The sequence below is a fragment of the Ammospiza nelsoni genome, chromosome 5 (genome assembly GCF_027579445.1).
Source record: "Ammospiza nelsoni isolate bAmmNel1 chromosome 5, bAmmNel1.pri, whole genome shotgun sequence".
Classification (NCBI taxonomy): Eukaryota; Metazoa; Chordata; class Aves; order Passeriformes; family Passerellidae; genus Ammospiza; species Ammospiza nelsoni.
Genome location: NC_080637.1, coordinates 31,252,556 through 31,274,983, shown reverse-complemented (window position 1 = coordinate 31,274,983; position 22,428 = coordinate 31,252,556). Strand labels below are relative to the sequence as shown.

The 22,428-nt window shown below is 39.7% G+C and overlaps 1 protein-coding gene across 1 annotated transcript in view; it reads left to right on the top strand.

The window, feature by feature from the left end:
• The first annotated feature begins 2,680 nt into the window (after positions 1-2,680).
• LRIG3 (leucine rich repeats and immunoglobulin like domains 3) overlaps positions 2,681-22,428 on the top strand; it is a 38,396-nt gene continuing 18,648 nt past the window's right edge. Inside the window, exons 1-3 of the mRNA XM_059472161.1 lie at positions 2,681-2,896; positions 10,051-10,122; positions 10,394-10,468. Of these exons, the coding sequence (XP_059328144.1) occupies positions 2,709-2,896; positions 10,051-10,122; positions 10,394-10,468 (335 nt within the window). The 5' untranslated portion in view covers positions 2,681-2,708. The remainder of the gene's footprint in view (positions 2,897-10,050; positions 10,123-10,393; positions 10,469-22,428) is intronic.

Here is a 22,428-nt window from a genome sequence, read left to right as displayed (position 1 = left end):
GTGAATTATGTTAATGCCAATGCCAAAGAATGGTCACCAGAAGTTCCTTGCTACATGTAGATATAACAGGGTAGATGAATGGGAGACCTCTTATTTTGATATAAGCTTACTTTTAAGCTTGTAAGATATAGTCCAGCCAAACTTGTGAAGGAGTGACGTGTATTCGCTCATGCACAGTCACAGTGCACATTCAACCTAAAACCAGTGATGAAGACACTCCTGGAACTGAGGGTCACAAGAGCTTGCAGTGCTCAAAGGAGGTGCAAAACCAGCCCCTGAAACTTCTGAAGAGAGCAAATCTCCCTGTGGGAAGAAAGACTTTCTGTCACGGACTCTGAAGTACACATACATATAAGCATATATAAGCATTGTAGGATTCATAATATTGATTATTTTGAGAAAAGAAGCTGCAAAGACAAATGAACTAATTTTCTGGATTGATTTACCTTGCTTAACTTAAACCAGCTTCATATATTACTAGCCCTAAATATGCATTAGGTTTTTCTAAGGACACAGTATTCCCTGATTGCATGAGTGGTTTTCAAAACTACAAAACCAGAAGTTCCTGCCCTTTTCATCTCTTTTTTCCCCTGCTTTTGTTTCTCAGATTCTGTCTTGCTCCACCATTCACATAAGCACCATATATATTATTGACTGCTATGACAAATTAAGTTCATAATGCTTTGTTTCTAACTTTTCTTTTCCTTGGATGTTAAAACTGATAGCTTAATGATTCTCTTGCCACCTACTAGCGAATCACCACCCTTACCAACACTCAAGATGAGAGAAGCTCACTTTTCCCGGAGAAGCGAGGCCCTTCACTGTGCACTCTGGGAACTATAATACAAAGCTTAGTTACTTTAAATCTATTTTAATTTTTTTAGATCCTTCAATAATTACCTGGAGCAACATAAAGATCCTTCCCTTGAATTTTTGATTACTTTGCAAAATTAGCAAGTATAGCATATATTACCTATATGTAAATACAACATGTTCACTTTATCTTGGTGTTACAGTGTGAAACAATTGGACAGCTAGAACAAATGTCTGAACTTGAGAAAAGAAGCTTTCCCACTGACTTCCATGGAAACAGGTACAGACTAATCATGGATAGCTTCAAAAATCCAAACTGGGCACTGTCCTGCCGTCTGTTTAGAACAGCCTAGTGATTCACAGGCTTTGTTGATCTGAAGTCACCCTAATGTTTTCCAAAGGAAGACTGGAAAAGAAACTGTAATACTGACATGCCAACGGTACCAGGTCAGTTTTCATATACTTTAAATAAAAAACAACTTGTAAAGACATACAAAGCAATTTCTATCCTATATTTTGTTCTTTTGCTGGTTTGCTTGCTTTTATATGCAGAAAAAAGTGTGTTCCTGCAGCATTTGTTTCTTTTCCCATGGTAATTTCTTTAAGGAACACCAATGGTCAATGGAGCACAAGCTGACAAACATTGCAGAGCTCTGCACACTCTATGCATCTGAAACAGTCATGCTGACAGTGGCACATGAATGTTTATAGTTACTTAGGACTTGTCAGTCTTACAAACTCATGACTCCTGGCTAAAATGTAGTTTTGTTCCTTTAACAAAAATCCCTGTATCATGAGATATACATGGAAACAATAAAAACCGGGACAAAGCTTCAGCCTTACAAACCTTGATACTGGAGCTGTCAAACTTCTTGAGGCTCCAAGTTCACAGATGTCTACCATCTTTCAGGTGCACCTATGAAGGTGGAAAGGAAAGCAGTGTTCCTGAGTAATTTGATGGCAGCTGCTCCTGCAGAGTAGGAGGGCGTGAAACCTTCAGTAATTGAATCCTTTGCAGGGTCCGCGCTTACATATGGAACTTGAACAATAGGTATTTACTTAAATTACATCGATTACCTCAGACATGTGGAATCTGTACGTCCTGCCCACTTCCCTGAACCTTTGGAGCCGGGATCCTGTGGGGAACATAATGGGCTTAATTACGGTGTCTGGACTAGCCATGTAGGACCCGGAAGGCAGGAGTTAACCTCACCTCACCTTTTACATGCCAGTGACCCCAGGCTTGGCTGGGAAGCCTGGGGCCTCTAGAGCAGCTTCTGGATTACCACGACATACACTACCTGGTGTGATGGCAAAGGGAAACCCCATGCGAGCGCGGCCATGGTGCCCGTGCCTCGGCCCGGGCGTGGTGGGTGACGCTCGGGGCACACAGGGCCCGCTCCCCGCTCCCGCCCGCCCATGGAGAGGCCGAGGACGGCAGCAAAATCCCACAGCAGCGCCCGCCGTGCTGCGGCGCGGGGGCCCGGGGCTGCCACCGCCAAGGCCGGGCAGCAGAGGGGCACGATGCCGGCCCACCCTGACTCGCCATCCCACACGGCAACCCCGCGGGGCCCGGCCGCGGCTGTCACATGGCACGGGGAGGGGGCTGCGGCGGGGCGGGCCGTGCTCGGGGCTCCCCCGGCCGCGCGGAGGCGGGCTGAGGTGGCGGAAAGTTTGCGGAGTGGCTGGCGGCGGTGGCGGCGCTGCGGTCCCCTGCTGCTTTCTTTACTTTTTTTACACACCCGTCTCCCACCGCCTTCCCCCGTCAGCGGTCGCTCCGGGGTATGAGCGGCAGCCGCCACCCGCGCTGAGAAGCAGGAGGTCGTGCCGCGCTCGGCTCTGTCAGTGGGGCGAACGCCAGGGACGGGAGCGCGGGCAGCGGCTCCGAGCCCGCCATGCTCCGCCGGCCCCGCTCGGCGCTCGCCGTCCTCCCGGTGCTGCTCCTGCTGCCGCTGCTGCTGGACGGCCGCCCCGCCGCCGCCCGCTGCCCCGCGCCTTGCCGCTGCGCTGGGCACCTCGTCGCCTGCAGCCGCCTGGAGTCGAGCCGGCTGCCCGAGCGGCTGCCGCATGGGGCGGTGCAGCTGTGAGTATCGGGGCGGCGGGCTCCGCGGCGGGCTGGGGGCACCGGTTTGCGTCCTCCCGCCATCTTCTGCCCCTGGGGCTGCGGACGGGCGGGCTTTGAGGGGAGGGCGGGTGTGGTGGCGGCAGTGAGGTGCGGGAGCGGGCAGCACTGGGGCTGCGGCCGAGCTGTCAGCGGGACAGCGTCCCTTGGGGCGGGCTGCGGCCCCGGACGGTAGCGGCGATAAGCGCCCGGCTGAAATGGGCCCGGGAGCGCTGCTCAGTGTCGGAGAGGGCGAGGAAAAAGTTCTGTTGACTTTCTTAGACAACGTGCAGTAATCATCACGTTAACGCTGATCGGTGTTGTTGGGAAAGCTCCTATCGGTTTTCTTCGTGCAGCTCTTCATTCCTGGGGAGTTTTGGCGCTGGCGATGGTGCGGGCCCGCCTGGGCCGGTGCCGCGCAGTGGCCGAACCCAGGGCAGCGCGAACTCAAGTGCCAGCTGAGGAAAAGTTACTTTCAGTTACAAACTTCTATAGAAAAAGCATAAATTAGGTCAGCTGTCTAAAAGTTTGAAAATGGCCGAGGTACTTCTCACATTTGTTTTTAATAGCTTGTCACTGAAAGATCATCTGTATTAGTCGTATTAATTTTCTATTACATTTTCAAAGCAGATCGAGATAAGGGCTTTAAAGTAAACAGGAAGACTTTCAATTAGTTGTGGCTAATTCTGTTCAATTGCCTCGTCTGGAGGTCATGCTGCTTTACTCATGAAATGTGGATGGCTGTATTGACACCATATGGAACTGAACACAGGCATGGCTCTGGGAGTTGAATATTTCCAGGACTGGCATACGAAAGTGTGAGGGGAAAGAAACTTTTTTTTTTTCTTTCTTATGTGATTGAAACATAGAGACCTACTACTGCATCTGCTTTACATTCAACAACTGGTTTTGTTTTCTATTATATTTCATTCCTCTGAATTTTTTGAAGTGTTTCAGTACGCCCCCTTAAGTTTTCTGAAAAAACCTAAAGATTTTGTTTTGATATAAAGTAAGCTTTATAGTTTAATTTCTTAGTTTAGCATACGTCAATGCTGTTGAAATTCAGATGAGGTAAATAAAAAGGGGAAAATCACAGAACTTTACATTTTTTTAGAGTTGCCTTAAAATGCCTTAAAAAGCATTTTTCATTAGCGGTAATCCAAATTTGTTTTTTCCACTTATGTTCCCGAGAGACAATAAAACACATTGCAGGGCTTTCTTTGTTAGCAGGAGGGACATTTTTCTAATTAGAATTCCCTTGGTAGTGTAAATTGCCCTTATGTAAGTTCACATTCCTTTAAAAGTGTGAGAAAATAAGTTCCGCTTGTATAAATAAGCTTTGGTCTGTTGTAAGGAACCCTGCTGTGATTACTCATTGGACAGCTGTGTCACTTGCTTTTAAACTCACAGAGGTACATCATTGTAGGTGTCACCAAACCATGTGGTCTGGCCGCTTTTGTGTAAATATTTCTTTTGTTTGTGACAAATGCCTTAGCAGTACCCAGCTCTTTCTTCCTTCCCCTCTTAATAAGAACAAGGAAGAGTGTGGCATTGTCTGTTACCTCCAGCTACCCCAGTACTTGGACCTGGGATTGTGCAATTTGGTAATTAATGAGTTCAGCTTTACATACGCAAAAAAAAAAAGGTTTGACTAGTTTGGATTATTGTTGCAACAAACTGCGCATTACAAATTGTAAAAGACTGTTTATGAATTTTATTGCTATATGTCTGCCGTGTTTTCCATGAAACTCTATAGTGGGTATAGCCAAAGGCTAGTAGTTAATTGCAGGCTTTCCAGTCCTCTTGAGAAAACAGCAGCTTTTCTTACCACCTTCTTAACATACACAGGCGAGACCCCCAAGCAGGGGAATGGGAGCTCTTCTGCCTGAGAAGGTCTAGGCCCATGTCAGGCTTTACACCTTCCTTTGCCCATCTGTGCTCACCCATATGGAGAGCAGGTTTTTGAAACTCCTGCTGCATACTTTCATGCCTTTTTTTTGTTCACTCTCCCTGCTGAAATAAGAGTGACCTCAGAAGGGACAAAGAGAGGGGAAAAAATGAACCTGACTTATGTCCCCTTCTTCTTGGTGGCAGGTGTGAGTCTACTGTGTTGTATGGAAGTGTCTTCCAAAGTGGAGTGTAAATGGGCTATAATTGCCAGCTTCACTGTGACTTTAGCTAAAAATGCCTTCTTCCATTACCTTGTCTTCTTGAGAGGTAACAGTCTGCTGAAAACTGTTAAACGTTTTTAATGCCTTTGTGTACAGATAGTTTTGAAGTTGGATTACCGTTTAATTCCAGGATGTGTATCCTGATATTGCAAGAATGTGGGGTTGTTAGAGCTGGTGGAGGAGGAAGAGTGTTGGGCATTGGCCAGAGTCCTCCATGTGTGCAAACTCCCACTGGCGCTGCAGAACCCTTTGCCAGGTTCACTCAGGAATGCTAGAACTGTCGGTGGGGCAGGAGGGAAAGTCTGAAAAATGGTTTTCACTTGTGTTTGTATTACATCTTTAGTGTTTACATTTTATAAATCCTCTAGTTCTCTACCAGAATTGCCAGAAAAAAGCTGTATGGTTTTCACAGCTGTTTTTCAATATTTTCCAGACTGAAGCTTGAGCATAGCAAGCTGATTTATGAGTCACTTTGGATCAGTGTCTTAAAACAGCTACAGCCTGGCTTTTTGTTTTTCAGCTCTGCTGATTTCTGCTGAATTAGCAGCTCTATAGGCCCCAGTGGGACTGATTAAGGAACTGTTGCTGGATTTGCATTTTAAAATTTGACTTGGGGCTCAGGTTTCTGAGTTCTCTAAGAAAGAGGATGATAATTGTGACTAAGTGTTGTAAATTAAGTTAGAGTCTAAAAGTTATATCTATAAAATGTGTGAAGAAGCACTTACCTTCTCCCTCTGTGCATTAGGCTTCCTTTCACTTTTTAATCACACAAACATTAATGTTCAGAGTTCTTTCAGCTAATGTTGGGACTTGTGAGTTAGTTACAAAAGATGTCACACAAACATAATGGAACAAAGAAAATAGTTTTTTTCATAGAACAGGTTCTTTGAGGGTAAAAACTGTGGCATGCTTTTTCAAGTAGAGACAATTCTACTTAAATGTCCAATCACTTCTATTAGAAATGTGAGCTGAAGAACAGGTATATATGCTTACTATTGCTATAAAGACTTTCTTAATATGTATCTGATTTCTGACTTTTCAGAGTATGTTCTATCTTCTATGACTTTTGAGCTTCTAGTAGCAAAAGTAACCACAGAGGGAAGTTTCTCCCCTCTTGTAATTTGGTTTTAACATACAAGGAAAATTCAGAAATGGAAAACACATAGTACTAATGTTTGAACAATGTCAGTTCTATTTCTGTGAAGGAAAAATAGAATTTAATCTTCCAACTTATTCTTCATACATGTTTTAAGGTATGTTGAGAAATGCATTGGACTGAAATAAACTTGTAGTTTTTCAACTGGGATGATAGATTTTTATATTTTAAAAAATTGTGCCAATCCAATGCTTGTAAGTTTGAAGAACTTCTACAGGCTTAAGCTTCATTTAGATTATTAGTAAAAGGCAAATATTTTAACTCTTGGTTTCACTTCCAACCACTCTGATTGAACTTGAAATGTAACTTGCAAGGCTTTTTTTACTGAATGTTCATGAAGTTTCCTATGCCAGTGGTACTGAAGTAATGTTTAATAAAAATTTACAATATGTGTTTTGTGCAACTATTGGTAGACAAGCATATATACTGTATGAAATAGGTAATTCAGTATTTTCTGGAGGGTTGGGCATTTTTTGTTGGTTTTTTGCTTTGGGATTTTTTTTTTCATCTTGTGTTGGACAACCTGTAAGTAAACCAGGCATAAGAAATTTCTGTGTATGTATTTTTTAAAGTAGGTGCTACTTGGAAAATGTGAATGTATCTTTAGTGTTAAAAAACAAACACCAAAAAAAGTAGTTTGAGACCTAGTGTTAGTTACGCTCACGGTTGCCTTGATAGACTCCAGATGGATGTGAGCTTAAGCTATGAGTGAAAGTGTCTGGCTCCAGTGTGGTGATCATGCACAGCAGTGGTTGTAATTGCAGGATTTTTATAGTTTAAGGACTCTGCCAGATTTTTTTTTTTTTTAACATGTTTTAACTCCAGCAGAACAAATCTACTCACGTCTGTGACTGTCTGGTGGGTCCTTTAGGCAAACTTGCCTTAAATAAACCTTTTGCAGAGTTTTTAGGTGAAATGAAGAAATGCAGGTTTTTAACACTAATGTTGAAAGCTCTTTGTTGAAATAATTACTGATTCCTAAGTCTTGTCTGAAGCGTGAACAACAGTAACATGTTAGGCACTAGCAGCCATAACTGAAGTGAATTTTGGCTGTTTATTTGCATAGTTCTTATAATCCCTACAGACTAAAGCCAAATATTGAATTAAGTTTAAGGGCAAAAGCTGTCTCTACTCTGTCTTTAAGGACCAAGTTAGATTGCTGTCTAGATTTTTGTAGCAGCATACTTTTTCAGTATTTACACTTAAGAATGCAGTGGGATAATTTCAAACCTGTGCAGCTAATGCCTTCACATCTTAAACAAAGGGATTTTTCTCCAGTGCATGGTCTGGGGATTGTTTGCACTAGATTTTTAAGTAGTGAAAGATGCACTCCTCTAACTTTAGTGTGGTTCACCTAATATACGGGAGAACTCAGAATCATAACGGTGGAACTAAAATTAGTGGGCTTTGGAAAACATTGACACTGTATTGGTTTTCCATTGTTAAGAGGAAAGCCTCTGGGGTTTAGACACCTGGAAGTCAAGGCACAGATATATGTTAGGTTCTAGAGTCCAGAGCTGAGTCTCTGAAAACATCCCTTTTGTGGCCACCTGGAGGTGGTGGAATGTGTTCTCCTCTGTAGGTGGCTCTCCCCCAGCCCTCGGCCCCTTCTTTTGTTCTGGAAAATGCCATTCACACCTGCAGCTCTGCCCTGTGCAGTCCTGGCTTGGGAAACCCAGCCCATCTCTTTTCCCTGCCTGTGGCCCTGAACCAGGCTCTCATGCCACAGCTCAGCAACTCGCTGGGCCTGGTCCAGTTGGCTGGCTCAGAGCACACCTTACAGCTGAGTACTGGTGATACCCCTCATAATACCCATGTGTGCCTGGGATTATTTTTTATACTTAATTCTTATTATTACTCGGGGATTTTTTAATTGCCAACTGTAGAAGAGGAGCAAAAGTGATGATGAAACTGTCCCGGCAACATTGAACGAGTCAGTTGGGAGAATCTAAAACAGAGTTTTACTATCCACATGTTCTGCTAAGGAAACCTAGCCTAGGTTCCTGGCTGGGTTGCAGAATTACACCTGTGTCTGAGGATGTGGAGTCGTGGATGCAGGGAAACTGAATTTCTCTGGATCTGTGGGTTTTCAGGGCTTAGTCACAGAGCAGAATGCCTAGCACAGACCCTGAACTTGGCTTTGTTTAAGCCAGCTCTGGTCTGTGTGCAGCAGGGATATGCTGTTCATCAGCTTTCTTCACTTCTGGAACTGTGGATGGAGAGCAGACATGTCCATGGCAGTCAGAGCTGTGTTTGGCGTGCTCAGCACAGTTGACTCTACTGAGTCATCTCACCCAGAAGTGAGGAATAATGTAGTTTCTACATAGATTCAACTTGAAATGACACTTCATGCTTGTGTGGCTTGATGAGGACCCTGGGTATGGTGGATGACTCTTAAGTGCTTAATTAGCATGGGGAATAGTATCATGGAGTGTGAGCAATTTAAAAAAAAAAAATTGAAAAAAAGCACCCTTTACCTGTTACTGTAGCTGCTCACTGCTGAGGTGCACTGATTCATTGCTTTATGTGTCTGCATTACAAACACTCATGAGTGAATTAAGGAACTTACTAAAATAATGTCATTTTTGTTAGCTGGCTTGGATAAATGCAGTGTTTTAACTTGGGACAAATGCTTGCAGATGTCTGGATTGATGCTGGTGAGATAGTGATAATCTGTAGTAGGGGAACAGAAAAGTGCACGTTTTGGTGGATGAGTGACTGAGAAGGGGGAGGCCTTTAACAGAGGTAGTCATGGTCACAAGATGAGTTGTGGGTCTGTACTACTTGTGCAGAGGTTAGAGAAGTGCAGGTTTGAGTTCCTGCAGTTAGCTTTTCTGTCTTTCACTTTACAGTCACTCTTATTTCTGTTATATTTCCAAAACAGAAACATAAGGCTGAGGCTACAGCAAAAATTTCTTAGGCCTCTTGTATGATGTCAGGTGTTTGAGAGGGTAAAGATGCATGGCACTGTAAGGAAAAGTATTTCTTGTGGTCAAGAAGTGTTATATTTTTAGTACCTGGCTTGTTTTGTAGCTAATGCTGCACAGATGTTAACAATTGTTTATAAGCTGCATCAATATATACTGGGATCTTCAACATGGCACAAGCTAAGGGTTCAAGCTGCTTCTACAAGGGTCATTAAGTATTAAGTGGTATTAATATCAACAGTATACAAACATATTAAAACTCAGAATTAGCCCTTGCTATGTCCTTTTTCTTCTGCTATTTTTTAAGATCTCTATTGAATTTAGTTATGTGGGAATGGTGTCTGGAATTTTGTGGAAGCATGAAAATACAGTTGTGATTTATGGGTGGTCCTCATTGTGTATTTGTGAGCTATACATTGCTTTTGAGATGCATGTGAAAAGAGTGAAGTATTATGATTAACCCAAGGAATGAGACTGCAATGACTATGGTTTTTGAATTTTCCTTGTTGAAGGAACCAAGAGGTTGTTATAGCCATATGTTTTGTTGTGAGAGTATGTGGGAAAGCAGTTGTTGGTTTATCTGAGTCAGAATCTTAAGATGTTTTCCATGGGTCCTATGTACATTCCAATGAACAGTTCTATATTGTTCAGAGATACTAGGAATTCCTTTGACACAGCTAGCAGTGATCAAGGTATTTGCATTTGTATTTGTATATTTACACCTTGTGTAAGCAAATGAGTTTCTATTCTAATTTTGCTAATAAAAAAAATCCTTTTATGTACTTGGAGACAAGTGAGAACATAATTTGGATTGAAATTGCACTGCTTTACCTGATATCGTGTGGCAAAACTGACAGGGTGTTTATTTTTGTAACCTCATAGGGACTTAAGTCACAACAAATTATCTTCAATCAAGACCAGTATCTTGGATCACCTTCATAGTCTTCAGGAAGTGTAAGTTAATTTGTCTTAATTAAAAACCATACCAAAACATAAACCCCAACCAAAAATACCCAACCTGTGTTTGTGTATGCTAATTGTATAGTTGTTTCTCTAGGGATGATTGCTTGAACAACAAAGATTCTTGCTGTTCTGATATTTTACATTAAGTGAAACTGAAATTATTTTTTAATTTTGAGGTGACAGAGTTCAGCAGTTTAGCAAGTCCGATGTACATAGTTCTGATTAAAATTAAAGCTAACTCTCCCTTTTGTAATATTAATAGGAATTTGAACAACAATGAACTGGAGATCATTCCAGATCTGGGACCAGTCTCAGCAAATATAACTCTTCTGTCTTTGTAAGTAAATCTTACTTTTGTCCCTGTTTAGTGGAACTAACTCTGCAGGGTTCATGGAAATATGTGTATTACAGAGATTAAAGTAAAATAATTGGAAATAGAGCAGCTTGTGGTTAGGAAGTCGATTATGTCATATTATTTAGTCGTTCTTTAAAATGTGTATAATTGAGCTTAATCCTTGTAGTTTTTGTGCTTCCCAAATACAAAGACTGCATTAGAATTAATTTATGTTGTGGTAGTACCCAGAAGCCTCAGTCCTGTTGTGCTAGGCTCTGTATGAGCATCTGTAAATGTTACACAAACTTGTACAGTGCTGTCTTTAAAACAAGACTTATACTCCATCGTTATGCATCTTGGCTGAGATCCTGATGTGTTAAATCATGGCTGAATTCCATTAATTTCACTGGACAATACAGGGAAATCCTCTTGAGATGCAGCTTCAGCACAAGTATCTAGGTCAGAAGATGTTTTGCCAGCATTGTGAATTTTTTTTTTTGAGCCCATTTTAATGTGTGGCACTTTTTTTTTTACTGCAGTTAATACATAAAGTTATGACACATGATGGTGTCCATGTTCATTGCATTTCATGAAAGAAATGAGTAGGTTACTTGGTGTTCATGTGTAATACGAGTATAATGTAAAAGGCATACAGAATCCATAACAAAAAAAAGCTGATTTTAAAGGAAATGTTATTCCTGATGTTTTAATGATAAATTAGTTGGATTTCTTTTCTGTGATTTAGTTTCAATAAACTGTTGAAGGAAGATGTAGAAAAGTAGCTACTATCATACTGTTAGTTTAAAAAAAAGACCTGATTTTCATGTGTGGGATTTGTGTTTTATCAGTGGGAATCTAAAGTGTCTGAAGCTAATAATTTGTAGCCCTCTGGTCAAATCCTGTCCTTGAATACAAATTGCAAGTTACCTTTCTTGAAGAATCCTGAAGGGTTAAAACAGTACAATAAACTTTGGAAAGCTGTTCAGTTAATTAAATTGATCACTATTCAATTGCTTACATCTGGTGATTTATAGGGGTTTGTTTTTACTCTAGGCCTAGGTCAGCCAAGTCAGCTGGTGCAGCCGCTGTGTCTGGGCTGCTCTGTTTGAATAAGAACTAAGTGACATTTGATACTGATGTGGTTTCTTACAGATCAGAATCAGAAAAGAATGAAAGAAAAAGCAGATGGTGTCTGACAAATAACTGTTGAATTTAAGTACTTATTTTATTTTGTAGTAGCTTTGGCATTACTTTTACACTGGCGTAGCATTCTGTAGTTCAAGCATCTAATTGATCTAAAATTTTATTTCTTATAAATATATATATATATATATATGTATGTATGTATATATATATTTACCACCTTGCTAAAGTCCTTTTTACCACAAGGCTAGAAATATTAGCATAATAAAGTGATTTATATAGTCTTGCTTTTTTTTCTGAATTCTCAGCATTTCTCCTTTTCATGGAAACTCAACAATTGTTGTTTAGAGGAAGCCAAAATCATTCTTTTGCAGCTGTGCAAAAATTTTGGTATTCCTTTGAGAGAATAAATAATTTTCAGTCACTGTTGAATTGTTTGTTCTATGTCCTTATGTCCTTATGTCCCTGACTTGGGCCATTTACTCAGGCAGTCAAACATGGAAAAATCTTTGCTATGCACTGTATATGCTAACACTTGAAAGAAAAATAAGTATTTTCTAAAAGCTTTTATCACGCTACTAATGCAGTTAAAGTTGCTCTTGTTGGGTGTTAGCTGGTTTTCATTCTAATTCTGTGTGCGGATAAGGAGATTACTGAATGGAATTGTGCTACACTTAAGATTTAGTACATATTCTACAACTATAGCAGAGATTCCTGGAGTTTAGTATGGCAGAAATAATTACTTTAATGTTTTGTGTTAACTTACAAATTCCAATCTACAGTAGTTGAGATAATTGATTGTTCTATATCAAAACAGATGAACATAGAACATAAAAATAAATTGTGTTGTATTGTATTGTCCAAAAATAATTCATCTTGTCTCTTTTACATGGCTTTTCTTTAAAACTTGGCATAGAATCATAGAATCGTTTTAAGTTGAAAAAGACCTTTAGGATCAAGTCCAACCATTAACTCAGCCCTGTCAAGGCCACCACTAAACCATGTCTGTAAAAGCCACATATGCACATCTTGTAAATACTTCCAGAGATGGTGGCTTAATCCCTTTCCAGCCTGTTCCAATGCCTCACACCCTTTACCATGATGAAATTTTAGAGAGCAATAAGGTCTCTCCTGAGCCTCCTGTTCTTACTGGTTGGATATTATTTATGTAAAGATACTAAATTTAATTTCATAGAAAATAGTATAAATAAAGAGAAATAAGCATATAACTGTTTGGCATAAAAAATATATAAGGTATTGTGATAGCATAAATGGACAGATAATCTAATGATACTTGGTTTTTTTAGATGTGAAAAAATATGTGCATTTGGTTTTTCTGTGGTGGATGTTTTTTGAAGGGAACTGATTTAATGTATCTTAAGTCATGTGAAGAGAACACATATAGAACAATTAGAATACAAGTTTTAGAATCACTCTTTAGAGAAACATCTGATGACCTTCTCCAGGATTTTAAACTTTTAAAAGAAAGGAGGTTGTGAAGCCTTTCCAAAGCAAACCCCTGTTTCCATGTTGAGTCTTTGTTCTGGCTTTCAAATGATAGCAGAAAAGAGAGTGATAGTCTTCTAGCTTTGATTCCACTTCTTATGAGATGCATATGGTTGGTTCATTACTATCAGTTGAAAACCCAGCTGGTTTTTTTCCAAGGAATGCTGTAGAAGCGATACCCTCTTTTCTTGCCAATATCTGCATTGTTGAAGGAACTCTATTACAATATTTTTTTCTTGTGAAGAATTCTCACTGAACTGGGGAGCCTTAGTCTCTTACCTGTTCTGAAAGAATTTTCTTGCCCTGCAGAGGAAATTATACTGCTGCTATGTCTCCACAATAGTGCAGGTATCCCCACACAGCCATGTATGTCTGAATACTTTGAAGGATATAAACAAGCATGGGTGGATTATCATGTTAGTCCACTTTCCATTTCTGGATCTTCCTCATTTCTAGGTATCTAGTTGATATTTTATCTAAATGAGATATTTACGTACTAATGAATTATTCAGGATAAACATACCCAGAGCAGGAAATGATCCCAGTCTGTCTGTAACATGAAACGGGAGTGTTAACATTTTGTTTTTACCAATGCCAGGTGAGGGTTGAGCATCTTGGGAATTCAGTATCAGGCAGGCACGCCCCCTCACCACCACCCTGGGAGATGTGTCAGTGTGAAGGAGTGAGTATACAAGGATATTCAGGCACATTCTCTTTACATGGCTGGAGATGTATCTATGATTTTATTCGTGTGATGATTCTATTCTTGTGAGAGCTTGTGAGCCTCCTGGCAGTCTGGATACAACTGTGACCTATGTGGGTGGTAGTTTGGGATATATCTGGTCAGGGGGCCTAGGTCAGGTCTCTGAAAATTAAATTGCAGAGTGTTCTTTTTGCACAGCCACCAAGCCCTTTTATATACCTTCTATAAGAGAAGGCATGAAGAGAGCAGTATATGGAGGCAGGGAATTTCGGGTATTTGCCAGAGATTGTCAGCACAATAACTCTAGCCAGGAGCTCAGGTCCCACACGTGCTGGCAACTCTTTGAGGAGAGTATTGGATTTAACAGCTGCTTAAAACAGGTATATAATGTGCAGGCAGTACACCTGGTAGTGTATTTATCTAACCCTCAAAGTAAAATATGTTAGACGTATTCTAAATGGAGAATTGCTTCAAATTTTTGTAGTAGAGAATTATTCATTTCTTGGAGAAAAAACAGTTTACTTTTTACTGTTCCAAGATAGGTAGATTGCTTTTGTATCAGGTACAAAATTGGGCACTAAAGCCCTCATTCCAGGAGAGAAAGCGAAAGTTTTGAGTATTGTTTCCATTCCCATGACATTGCTTGTCCAAGATGTACCAGTTCTGTCCTTTTTATCCTAAAAGTCTGCCTGAACCAGTGGTCTTGACACATGAGAAGAAAACTAAATACTGCCTTTCAGGTCTATTGCAGTTGTAGTTTTGGACCTAGGGGAAAAATCCAGAAACAGATTTAAACCAAATGGTGTAAGTACAGTAGCCTTGTCTAGAAGTCCTGTTTGGTGTTTTACTTACCAGCTACTATTTGCATAGGGGTTTTACTTAAAAATTCTTCTGAAAATGTTAACTTCTTCTGATGTTACTAGTACTTTGTAAGAAAGAGACTGATTTGCAAATTCAGCAATGTTAGGTAAGATTTTGTTTAAGGATACACAGTTTAAATAAGAAACCCATGCTACTTTTACTTGCAGAATTTTTAAAAAATACCTAGTTGTATACACTGTCAAACATCATCAGTACACTATCCTTCAGTACTGTGAACTATGGAAGGTAGCAGTGACTGTGAAGAGACAGAAGAGCTTGGAGTATTGAAGTATCCTGTCTCTCCAACTAGAATTTATTGTTCTTATCAAAACATGTGTGTAGAACTGGTATTAAAGCCCCCATGTTTCTTATTACCCACATCCAGGATATGTTCCATAGTAATGCACTTGTAGTCAGTAGGAACTAGAAGAGCTGTACGTGCCCAAGTCTTTCATGCATATAGTGAAATTCTAACATTAGACTAGTTTTCCAGAATGGAGTGTTTTAAATAGCCATGTAATTTTACATTTTATTGAATAGGAGATAGTTTATTTAAAGGCACTAGAGCATATGGTGTAGGTGATTCAAGTTGTTAGATTGTAAGGACTGATCATGTTAGTCTAGAACACAAACAGATACTTGGTTGTAGTACAGTCAGAGAGGAACATGTGGAAGTTAAAGGGTGCATGAATGATTCACAGTTCAGGAATGTTTTTCAAGTCTTACAGTAATGTGTGTTTTATATTAGGTTCCTGCTTCACTACTCTTTTAGAATGTGAAATCTTCTGTTTATGAGAGACATAACAAAAATGTGACATGGTAGAGATTTTTCTATGCTCTGTTGGGGGAATCCTCCAACTCTATCTGTAGAGGAAGCCTTTAAGGCAGGGACTGTTGGACTGTTCACTTTTGACTTCTGAGATACTTAAAAGTGCTGCCAAAACTGAGGCAGTTTTTTGGAAATGTGGCCATGTGTTTGTTAGACGATGGACAGAATCCACAAGCCACTTCTCTGAAGGTTTTGTACAGCCTTTAGTTTGTAAATGTCTTTATGTCAATATGTGATGAATTTAAATTTACTGGCTTTGAAGATGTGTCTTGTCCTGGATGCTTAAAATGGTAAATGAACAAAAAGTACTAACAGGAAAGGTCAGGAGGTAAAACAGGACAAAAAAACTGTAAGGTAGCCAGTCCTAGGTGACTGCACAGGTCACAGGTTTTCATAGTAAGAAAAGCTATTGCAGCTTTAAATTTAGCTTTCTAGTCAGCCACTACAAAATTAGCCTGATGACTTATCTTACTTTATGCACAAACATAGTTACTGAAGAAAAGTGGCAGTTAATTCCTTCTACTATTGTGAAGGGATTTTTTTTTTTAATTTTTTTAAATTTTTTTTTTAGTATTGTGTGTTTCTTTCTGTTTAAAATGTGGAAAAGTGCATTTATGTGCGTGATTTGATAATGGGCATCCCAGATCAGGCTTCAGATAGTCATATTAAGAAATAAAATTCAGCTAATTGAAGCAAGCACTCAAAGTAAATCATGCATTTTTCCCATTTGACAGTTTAGAAATAAGAGTGATAGTTTGCACTTTGTGGCAGTAACTTAAACCCTTGTGAATGTTTTTCAGTAAAGACAGAAGGATAGGTGTGAGAAGTTTGCCTCTGTGTCATTTTACAGTGGTCTGGGAGTAAAAGCTGTGTGTAATATCCTGGAGAACACTGTCTCAGGAGGCAGTTAGAAAGCTGCAGTCACAAGAAAGATGTTTAGATGAAACTCCTGAAAATGAAAGCTTACATTCACTAGGAGCCTTTCCCCTCTATGCTTGCCAGAGAAAGTGGTATTGTTTGTTTATAAAGCTAGCAAACTAAACTGGAGTCTGGATCCCAGTATGAAGAAAACATTGGTCAAATATTTTACATCCTTGTCATCTCTTCAGCTACCACTTTATTATGGGAAGGATTAAGATTTGGGTGCTGCCTGGAAGAGTTTGTTTTGAAGAAGGATTGAAAGAAGGGATAGAGGAATGCCATACTGGCCTTCAGCCATAAGGCTACTTGGAGAATGTCCCAAAACTGAGAGGGGTGGTAAACCATGTGTGACTTGGTCTGAAGTTGTGAACAAAAAGCTAGAGCGAGGAACTTACTGGAATTAGTTCTTGCAGTCTTTGACATTTGGTGTGGAGACTTAAGAGGAAGTAAATGAAAGAATTTGAAAAGAAACCTGCCTTACTCAGGTTTACAGACATGGAAACTCAATTTTTATGACTGCAATTTAGGCTGAATGATGGGAAAGAGAAGTACATAGAAACCCATAGTTTGTTGTAGCAAAAATTGTATGAGTGAGAACCTAGATTAATGCGTTTGCAATGAGAATGGAAAAGAATGCAGATTTTATGAGCTATTTGCAGTGGATAAATCTGTCATGATTTTCTGATCAGAGTGGTAAAGGAAAAGATAAATTAAAAAGAATCGTAATGGACTACAAAAATAGAGAACACTGCTCTGATATGACAGAATGGAAGAGTGGCAGGAATTTTACAGAGGAGTGGGGCATATGGAAAATGGAAGAAGTGAGAATGAAATTGAGAGGTCAGGCATAAGTTTGGATTTTATTTTAGAGAATTGGTGGTGGTGATTGCAGTAGAGCAGTGAAATCACTTGTGCCTTGAGTGAAAGAAAAGTGGATGGGATAACATTGCTCACCTTGGATGATTCAAGTTAGGGGTACATCTAGAGGGGTGTGCAGTCTAATCTGCCTAGACTTTGGTCTGCACCCTCTAAAAGGGAGGATTGCTCTGTAATGATAAAAAATAGGTGTTTTTACTTAGGAGCTCTGTACATTAGATTAGAAAGATGATGTATAATACTCTAGGGAACTATACTGATTTTATCTAGATCATATTTAAAGTTTTCCAAGATTTTAGCTTTAACGAACTGTCACACAGCTCACCAAGTCTGCACTGGGCTATTCCTGTTGTCAGCTTTTGCCAAAGTAGCTATGCTTGAATTGCTTTTGTTTCAGTTGTTAAAATAAAGGGATGAACTTACACATTCACTTGCCTATCACATGCTAGGTAACTTGTGATTATTTTGGAAAAGCCAGAAAACTAAATTGGAAACAGACATCAGGGTATTAAGAAGAGAGTTTGGAAGAAAAACTTAATTAGTTGCATATTGGTACTATGACTGGAATCAGAAGAGAATTGTTATGGAAGTATCATGTGTTTGAAAGTTTGGATTTGTCTCTTCTTTTTGATGAGGAAAACGTATCTGATCACTGTTTCAGTCTGCATCTTTTCCCCTTTCCCAGTTTATGTTTGATTTGGGAACCAATAAACCTTTGGTTTCAAGTTTTGGACAGGGCATCGGTATCCTACAGAGTTCTGAGTTTTCATTTTCTGTTATGCCTGTGTAATATAAAAACACGAAATAGAAAAACAGAGTCTTTCTGACATCTGGCTTGAAAGAGGAATGAGAGGCATGGGTAATGAAATGGAGACCTTCAAAAGAAGGAACAACTGCTTGCCACAAGGAAGGCAAGAAGCTCATGTGTGAGAGAGGTATCAGACTTGTAAACCTACCAGTGGAACTGGAAGTGAGCCAGAATCTAGGCTCTATTTCTGCTGATTTTGCCTTGGAGAAAAACAGTTTCACTTGCAATACTTCTGTGACTAACACTTACAAATATTAAAAAAAAAAAAAAAAAAACAACCCAGACGTTTTTAATTCAGTCCAGTTGGGTGTCTTAATTGTGAGAAGAGCATGTAGTCCCATTCATATCAGAGGCTGCTTTTTTGGTAAGGGTAGTGTTCAGCTTAAAAATTCACTATTTTAATAATGTAATTGTTCATTACAGTGTTGCCCAGTATTCAGATGAGTAGAAATTAAAGAAAAAAGAACATTTTTGCTCTTCCTGAAGTAGTAGTTACTGAGGCTCTTCTAATAAGAGTTTCTTAAAGTTGTCCAGTCTTATCCTAAAAGCCACAAAGTATGTGTCTTCCAGCTCTTCCAATTACAGTCTTGATTCTTTGTATTAAATATAATTTGTTTTTTCCCTTTTGCTTCAGTTTTCTTCCACACAGTGTGTTTACATCCTTGCTCCCAAAGGAATTTGTGTGGGGAGGAGGGGGACTGCAAGAAACAATATGCCAGCTATATGAATATGATGTCAGCTAGTGAATGAAGGGAAGAGCAGGTAAAAAACGCAGAAAAATTTAAAAGGAGGCTGTGAGTTGTAGTGGCATGCAGTGGAGACCGCTCAGGACATGCTCAGATGTGGACAGTCGTGTTGGTTTTGCACGACTCTGACATGGCTGCCTCCAAAAGCTCTAACCTAGTCAGACCATGCATCTATGAAATGTCGTGTCTTGGCCTCAGCACTGGTCAGAAAGATGCATCCAGTCCTAGCAGAAGACTTTTTTTCCCTCTTTACTCTTGTTTTCCAATAGGAGATTCCACAATGGTTTAATTTGTCTTTTTGTAATTCAGATTATTCTGCTTCTCAAGGTTTAGTTGAAGGACAGAAGGTACTGTCTTAGTCCAGTTATACACGTATGTTAAGACAGTTACTTTGCATCTAACAATTATGCAGAACAGGTTGCATGGACTCTTCTCCAAAATTGTTGTTGTTGTTCTTGTTCTTTACTAGCTTGCTTCACCTCCAGGCTCCTACACATACTCTTTGCCAGTATAGTAGGGTGAGATCCAACAAAGAAGTTTTCAAAATACTGCAGATCAGGATACAGCAGGAAGAAAATTTATACTGGAAGTGCAGGAGTGGTTTTTTGTGCTGAGATTTCGAATAGAAACAAAAGACAAGACTTCAGGTCCTAATCTGTTCCTGCCTTGGATTTTCCATGTTACAGTGTGCACGATGAGTTACATCTCATCAGGACCATGAAGCTTAGGTGGATATTTTTCTTAGGTAGAAAACATTTCCTACTGACAATCTTAATCAAGAGACAGTATGACTGTCTCATATCTTTAAAAACTGGGGGGTGGAGGGGAGGGGGGGTAGATGTTGCAGCATTTAAGAGCTTTTATATCTGAAAGGCATTAACTGGATGCTCAACAAAATGAATACAGAAGTTTGTGACCTGCTTTGTATTTCCCCAGAATAAGGAAAGTAAAAGTCATTATGTCATATACATGGCAGCTGGTTATATAGAATGAATCTTGAGATCAGGATTAAGAGGGCTGTTACAGGATTTCTGGTCTATTGGTACATTTAAAGTCATGAATGTTGAGGAGGAGAGCTAAGATTTCTCATACCCATAATGAAAAACTGGTATTCTTCTTAAGCTGGTACTCACACTTTTACTTATGTAAAAGTAATTAAATCAGGCTGTATGCACTCCTGGTCAATGGTTTGTGGGGTTTTTTGCTGCAAGTCAGGATATAAGCACTCAAATTGCAAAAGGCACGTTCAAATCCAAGTAGATATTTTTGGTGGGTTTATCTGCATTCCTTGGTGCTCCTGCTGCTTTAGCTGTAACAGGAGAAATTGTAAGGAAGCTACAGCATGTTGCTGGTCCTTCCACATGAAGAAATTGATATCATTGCTGCAGGTTTGTTTCTGGCTGAGCTTGATGTGCTGGTTTTCTTGTTGCAGGGAATCTCTTTCTCTCATCGTGCCTTGAGGGTCTGTGAAATTAAACCAATGGAGTGTATGCAGCTCCTTTTATCTGAGCACAACAATAGTACCGTTCACAGGAAAGATTTTCTTTTGGCATTTTTTACCCTCACCCTCCTCTCAGTGGAAAAACTTTTATGTCATTGTGTCCACATTTGTGCTCTTTGATTCTGTCTTGACAGTTAGATAGGCTTGTGTTTTCAAACATGTCCTTCTTGACTAATTTTGATGATGGTTTGGCAGTTACGAGGAGGGTGATACACTGTTCTTTTCAATCTGCTTAAGTGATGATTATGAAGAAAAATCAAATTAGAGTTAAACTGTCTCCTGTTAAATAAAGTTGGGTCCTAAAGTAGAACTATTTGGATATCTTCAGTGCTGAGTAATCTTCCAGGTGTAAATTATTATATTTACAATCTTTTGAAGAGAAACTGGACTAGGAGCAATAGGGAGTGAACTGTTCAGCTATTTTGCAACTGAGTAACTTCTACAAATATGATTAAGCAGGAGGGTGCATTGAGGGCTGGTTTGATTTTGACTGTGTGGTGGACTAGGACTACGATGTATAGTGCAGTTTCAGTGAGCAGAAGTAGTTGCTTGTCACTCCTCAATATGGCCTTACCATCTCAAAAAAAGAAAAATGTTCCTGAAGCAAACAAGCTGCAGGTTTTTTGTTTGGTTTTGTTGTAACTTGGTCTGTGTCAGGTAATTTGCCAGTTGGTATAAGTGCTACTCTGAAGATGGTGTAAGAGTTTTATTTGGTTCCATTAGGTCCAACTAAAGTTTGTAATACAGGGGCTATTATCCTGCCAGTTGTGAGGAATTTATGTTTTATGGAGCAATGCTGACACAAAGACAGTACTGTGCAAGCCGTCTTATAACTGAACACTTTCACACTGCAATTTAGGAGGCGGGCAGTTCAGGAAATTGCTGGCTTCTGCTGGAGCACACTTTTACTGCAAGGAAAATTTTATTCGTCACTCAAGTAATTGGCAGTTTTAATACCTTGTTAGGAATTACCTTGTAAACAAACTAATGCATAAAGGCAAGGCTCTATGACCTGTTATGTTATCTAACTCACATTCTTATTTGGCCAGTGGAACTGACAGAGGGTGGTGGTGTTTGTTGTTGTTTTTTATTAAAGTAATTTGTTTCCATTTATTATAAATACTTTCAGCTAAGAGTTAAAAAATGCAGTGTACCTATACCAGACAGCCTAAGGAATTGAAACATGATACAAGCTCAGCATTGGAGGGGCTGCAGGATCACTTACCCATTCCCATATGTGGTCAGAAGGCCCATTAATCTCACTTCTGGTTCATTTGTGAGTTAGGACTTTTTTGTCTTGAGCAGTAGTTCCCCCACACCCCTTGAATACATGAGAGTTGTCCATGTTGTCCTAATGTGTGGCTTACTATTTGATCCAGAGCAAGTATTTCCATTAAAGGTAAACACTTTGCAGAATTAATATTCTTGTTGATAGTTTTCCTAAAATTGCTTTTGCCTGCAATCTCTAGGATCTGGGAAAAGCTCCTAAATCTTGGTAATTATTGAGCAAGATTTAGAGTGTACCACAGCTAGAATGACTTGAACTCAACAAGGTAACAAGAATTATTTCAGGTTACATTTGTTTAATTGGTTGGGATCTGCTTTCACCTATGTAGTGGTAGCCCTGAACAATAATGCTGCTGATGTGTGGTGTATGATTCTGTACATCATGCAGCTGAGGTGGAAAAACTGGTAGGTTGCTGGGTATGAGCATGAAATAGGGTCACTGGAAAAAGTTCATGTGTGAAAGAGGGGTGTTCCTCAGAACAGACTACATTACCCACATCTTCAGATTGTTGCATACTTTTTGTTGTGGAATTGGGTGTGATGCTGAGCTGAAGTTTGACCAGACATGAAGCCCAAAACTCCTGTAATGACCTCTAATATGCAGAATTTTTGTTCTTTGCTAACTCATTAGAAAAATCTGTAGATTGGAATACTAGGTCTAATTCCATAATTACAGAATGTTTTTCAGGGGGCTGTGTTGTCATCCATCCTTTATAATCTAGCTCTGTGGTTTCTTCTGGAAATTCAGATGGACTTCTGTGCCAAGGAAGTTTTCAAAAAAA